A 5,486-nucleotide genomic window follows, 5' to 3' on the forward strand; every position below is an offset into this window, starting at 1 on the left:
ATTTCTCTGCTGTTTCCATTTCAGTGATAATATTTTGTATTAGTTCATGCTCAATTTTCCTCCAACGCCATGGCAGTAATCATTATTGCCCATGCAACATGAGACATGGGAAGGGAAGGCTGAAAATGGCAGTCCCATAATTCATCCTACCACCCACATCTGCAACATCTACAATGTTATATGACAGTGGTTCCCAAAGTGATGGGTTGCGACACACCATGGGAACCAGAAGCAGGGCATTCCCCCTTAAGGGAAGTTGCCCTGCTCCAATGGCAGCAACAGTGTTGCAGTGATAGAAGCTCCATTGCTACCTAGAGGCTTGTTTTTTACCTGAGGGGCAGAGCTGGCCTCTTATAGGGTCCTGGAGGCTTGCAGTTCCCCCTGATGTCCTCTGTGGCTGTGTAAACAATTCTTAACTCCTATCAGCAGCTAGTTCCATTTTCATGCAAAAACCAGAAGTAACTGCTAATTGGAGATAAGGGGTGTTTACACGGCCATGGAGGACATCAGAGGGATCTGCAAGCCTCCAGGAGATGGCAAGAGGACAGCTCTGCCCCTCAGGTGAAAAAACAAGCCCCTTGGTAGTGATGGAGCTGCAATTGCTGAAGTGCCATGGCTGCCCCCTCCCTGGCCCCCTCTGTGCCCATGCAAACACTTATCTGGTTCCCAGCTCTCCTGTAGGTGATACAGATGCACCACCACCACACCACTTCTGCCACGCCATCCTTTCAATAATATTGACTGGGACTTAAAAAAATCACGCTCATAATAAAGTGAAGAGAGTGGTGTGATATGTCTCCCTTACTCTCAGATATTTGTCCGCAAAGTAGCTGGCACAGTTTGGCAAAATATTCAGCAAAATAACAGACACATTGGGTCAGTGGAGGCTTGACCTGGGGTAAGGAAACAAAAGTTTCCGTAACTGAAGGAGGCCTCCAGACTACCTTCGTAGGTTACAGTGTCTGCTCTGTTGGCACAGCTGCATTGGAGGAGGGAATATTTCATTGGGATTGAACTATTAGGGCGCAGTCCTAACCCCTTATGTCAGTGCTTTCAGTCCTTATGTCAGATGAGCAGGACAGCACAAAGATGGCTGACGAGATCAGCAAAACCCAGGTGGCCCAGCTGGGCAGAGATACCATCTTTGGGGAAATCATTTTGTAGGCAGGAGAGGGTGGGCTGAGCAGAAGAGCAATGAATGCACCCAGCAGGACTTTGAAATGAGTCCTGCTGGGATGGACTAAAAGTCCACTTCATCTTATATCAATGAGCCAGGTTTACTAATATATAGAAAATATAGTGTATTCTGAGCCCATTCTGAACCCATGGAATAAAGCAGACTATAACTCAAAATCATGATCATCATTATTGTGAGTTGTCCCAGTGGGCTGTTCTTTGTGTAGCTCTGCTGCTTAGCTATGTCAGGCTCCTGAGACCAAACATTCATGGGTCTCTTGCGACCAAGCCTCCAGAAAAACCAAATGTACATAATCCACCTTTATTCCATGGTGACAACATCTGACTTCCATTATAGGCTCTGGACATGAAAAGGATAGCTGGACTTTGCAATAAATCTTCATCCACGGTTGGATGCAGATCCAATGCTCTATCTGGTAGGATGAAAAAGTGCTTCTGGAAATAAAAACATCCACAAAGAAAAAGAGTAAGTAATTTACACATGACTAATGGACATGACGCTTGAGGAATGCTAAATGCATACATAACAATGTGATTTATAGTCATACATCCACTCTCAGAGTGGGAAATCCAACTGACAGATGTTGCATGGTTGTGTCGGGAACCTACTAACAACCCAATCCTAAAGGCAGCACAGCAGCCTATGGAAGTCCCCTCAAGGGAAGCCCCAAGCCCCACAATGGGGCTTCTCAAGTCTATGCCAGCTCTTTTGCTTCTCCCCTGCCCCCATGGCCCTCTTATCTAGCTCCGGGTGGCCTCCGGCCAGTGCCGGGCTCAGCGCCAACTGGCGCTGGGCTGGTGTTGGTGCTGACTTGGCGCAGGGTGTTGCGGGTGTGCCTTCTAGCACATTTGTGATACCCATCAGTGTACCGCTGGCACTGAGGAGCTCCAGATTGGGCTCTAAGCCTCCTGGAAAGTCACAGTGACTTGCATGCTGCATTATGTTTGGTGCGCCATAGGTTGTACAGAATTCATTTATATCTTGCTCTGGCTTGCTTCTTTATTTATAACTGTTTATCTTCTTGTTCTTCAATATGAAAAGAATTTTTAGTGAATGGAGATATCTTTGATGATGGATAATCATGTTCTTTATTTCTCTGCTATAATTTTAAGTTTCAGTGATGATATTTGGTTCATTCTCAATTTTCTTCCAGCACCATGGCAGTAATCACTATTGCCCATGATAAAGGAGACATGGGAAGGCTGCAAATGACAGTTCCATAGTTAACCCCACCACCCCGGTCTAGTATACTATATGATGTTCCAAGAAGAGGTATGTTATACTACACCCTCCCTCCAACCACCCCATCCATGGTGTCTTCCATTCCACAATATTGACAGGGATTGGAGAAAATAAGAAAAAAGAATAAAAAAATATGTGAAAAAAATAATGTGAAGGAAGTTATGTGATGTGATATGTCTCCCTTGCTCTCAGATATCTGCCAGCAAAATAGAGGGCACAGTTTGGAGGAGACCCATTGGGACAGTGGAAGCTTATACTGGGGTAAGGAAACAAAAGTTCCCTTACCTCAAGGAGGTCTCATAGAGTTACAGCAACTGTTCTGTCGCTACAGCTGGGGGGGAGGGGGATTTTGTTAGGATTGGCTGCAAAGCTACCTGAGGCTGCAATCCTCACCACACATTCCTGAGAGTAAGCCCCATTGAGCAAAATACGACTTACTTCTGAGTAGACCTGGTTAGGATTGTGTCCTGAAATGAATGGGCCTCACTAGTGCTTAAATTAGCTAGACCTTGCCCTTTCTCTTTGCATCTGTCACTTTGTCTCCTGTTTAATCAAGGCAAATAGGAATATTTTGAGATGGTCAACAAAATTCAGGATGAAATTGCTGATAGTTTCAATCTCTTTCCTTCTACAGAATACCACAGATGGAACACAAAATGTCCAACAAAACTTCAGTACTGGAATTCCTGCTCTTGCAATTCTCAGACCTTCGGGAATTTCAGATTCTCCATTTTGTGGCGTTCCTGCTGCTGTACTTGGGGATTGTCTCAGGGAACCTTCTCATCATCGCTGTGATAGCTTTTGACCGTCACCTGCACAGCCCCATGTACTTCTTTTTGATGAACTTGGCCGTACAAGACATTGGTCATGTTTCAGTCTTTATCCCCAAATCCATGGCCAACTCCCTCATGAACACCAGGCACATTTCTTATTCTGGATGTGTTGCTCAAGTCCTCTTCTTTATCTTCTTTTTATCATCTGATTTCGCAATTCTCACAGTCATGGCATATGACCGGTACGTTGCCATTTGCAATCCACTGGAATATGAAATGATCATGAACAGGGGAGCCTGTAGGCAAATAATTGCTATTGTATGGATGACAGTTTTTCTATATTCAGTGCTGCACACCTGTGGCACTTTTGCAAGTCCTTTCTGCTCGAACATTGTCAACCAGTTCTTCTGTGAAGTTCCCCAGTTACTTAAGCTCACCTGCTCTGACTTATACTTAGTGGAAATGGGAATCCTTGTGTTAAGTGCTGTCATTTGTTCAGGCTGCTTAATCTTCATTGCTGTAACTTATGGGCAAATCTTCTCGGCAGTGCGAAAAATCAGTTCTGCTACAGGCAGGAGAAAGGCCCTCTCAACTTGCCTTCCCCACCTCATTGTTGTCTCCACCTTTTTATGTACTTCTTCCTTTGCATATTTGACGTCCCCCTTTAATAAAACATCACATCTGGATATAGCCGTCACTCTCATATATTCTGTTTTCCCACCCATGCTAAATCCAGTGATCTACAGCCTGAGAAACAAGGAAATTAAAAATGCTTTGCAGAGACTATTGGGTTTAACTAAAAAGATCTAAAAATAAAGTCTCCCATATTCTGCTGTACGTCTGAATTCTGCCTATTCTTAATTGTTGAGTGGGGACTTTTCATCATCCTTGTGGCTCCCTGTTATGGTCGGCAGTGCTGGGAGGAATCAAACCCTCAGTTCCACTAGTGCCTGTGTGCAAGATTCTCAGTTCCAATTCTTTTACTCCTGCTCCCCCATACGAAGACACAGACAGAGTTCTTATCATAGAATCAGCCACTTTATTAATTATTTATAACAACAATCGAACTGCAGCAGTGTCCTCAGTCTCCACCCCAAGCTTACTTGGGTTCTAATTCTGGAAGGAAGGAGGCTATCTGTCTACGTGCCCCAAGGATCTGGGTGAACCACTTGACTCTGGGTCATGCCAGGTCAACAACCTATCACACCAACCATCAAATCCGCAGGGGTTGGAGCAGTTGGATAGCACTGCCCACCCGGGACAATCCCTGTGTGTGCTGTGCATGTATCCAGCCTGAGGGTAAGCAAGCGTGAGCAGGCATGGCTCTCCCCCTGACCTTGCTGCCCCAAATGGACATCAAGATCTTTCCTGACCTACCCAAAACTCCACATGATACCTGCCTAAAATGACCAAGGGGAACCCTATTTATCACCTTGACCCACCCACTCCAGTCTAGGGTAGGTAACAAAACCATCCATGTACAAGCCAATCTGGCTGATGGCAAAAAATTCCTACCCACCCCCAAACAGGTGACCAGCTAGTCTCAGGCTGAAAGTAGGGCAGGAGAGTTGGGAATCACTGCAGAAGCCTGACTGAGTGGGCTTTCTTGGTGCCATCTTTAAGCCCCCCCACCTCTCCTCCCAGCCAATCTGCTGGGATCAAACCTCTGCCCCCGCCCCATGAGGGGACAGGACTAAACTCAGCAACTTGTGAGTAGCATTCCACCAGCATTCCTTGACTGTATAAATGATGGTTTGATCTTCTGATTAAAAGGGACTGCTGCAAAAAACTGGGTGAAAGGAAGGAAAATAAATTGTGTGGAGGTTTCACCTCCTTCTTCCACAGTGTTGCAGCAAAGAAAATGTCTAGTTCCAGGACACCAAAATAGAAATTCTCTGCTTGCTGGGATGGGGCCTTTATTACCATCTCTTGATGAAATAGGAATTGCACTTTTCTTTGGCTTTTTTTTCTGAACAGGGATTTTGCTATCTTCTTTTGGCAAAGGCTTAAATTCAAATTCCTTTTTGTGCCAAGACAATCTTTTTTAATCCTTTCCATATGGTGCAGGTTTAGCAAAGACTGCCTAGACTGAAATAAATTATAGAATTCTCAGGATTAAAAAGAGAGGATGTTGGAATGTGACATTATGGTGGATCTATTGAAAACAGGGCATTTCTTTCCTTGCCCAGTTCATGCCACTTTCACATGGGAATGGGGAAACACCAATAAAGTACTGTAGTTCACTAGAACTCCCTAGTGAGGAGGAATGGGGG

The 5,486-nt window shown here is 45.0% G+C and overlaps 1 protein-coding gene across 1 annotated transcript; it reads left to right on the top strand.

The window, feature by feature from the left end:
* Window positions 1–496: 496 nt before the first annotated feature.
* LOC136652918 (olfactory receptor 14I1-like) lies at window positions 497–4,023 on the top strand. Its single transcript, XM_066629840.1, has 2 exons — window positions 497–561; window positions 3,075–4,023. The coding sequence occupies exons 1-2, from the start codon at window positions 497–499 to the stop codon at window positions 4,021–4,023; spliced, it is 1,014 nt and encodes a 337-aa protein (XP_066485937.1).
* Window positions 4,024–5,486: the final 1,463 nt, after the last annotated feature.

Source organism: Tiliqua scincoides, chromosome 5 (genome assembly GCF_035046505.1).
Source record: "Tiliqua scincoides isolate rTilSci1 chromosome 5, rTilSci1.hap2, whole genome shotgun sequence".
In the NCBI taxonomy this organism is placed as follows: Eukaryota; Metazoa; Chordata; class Lepidosauria; order Squamata; family Scincidae; genus Tiliqua; species Tiliqua scincoides.

Coding starts and splice junctions, on each gene's coding strand:
- LOC136652918 (XM_066629840.1), top strand. CDS start 497: ATGGAGGACATCAGAGGGATCTGCAAGCCTCCAGGAGATGGCAAGAGG. Junction 562..3,074: donor AGGACAGCTCTGCCCCTCAG/GTGAAAAAACAA, acceptor TTCCTTCTACAG/AATACCACAGATGGAACACA.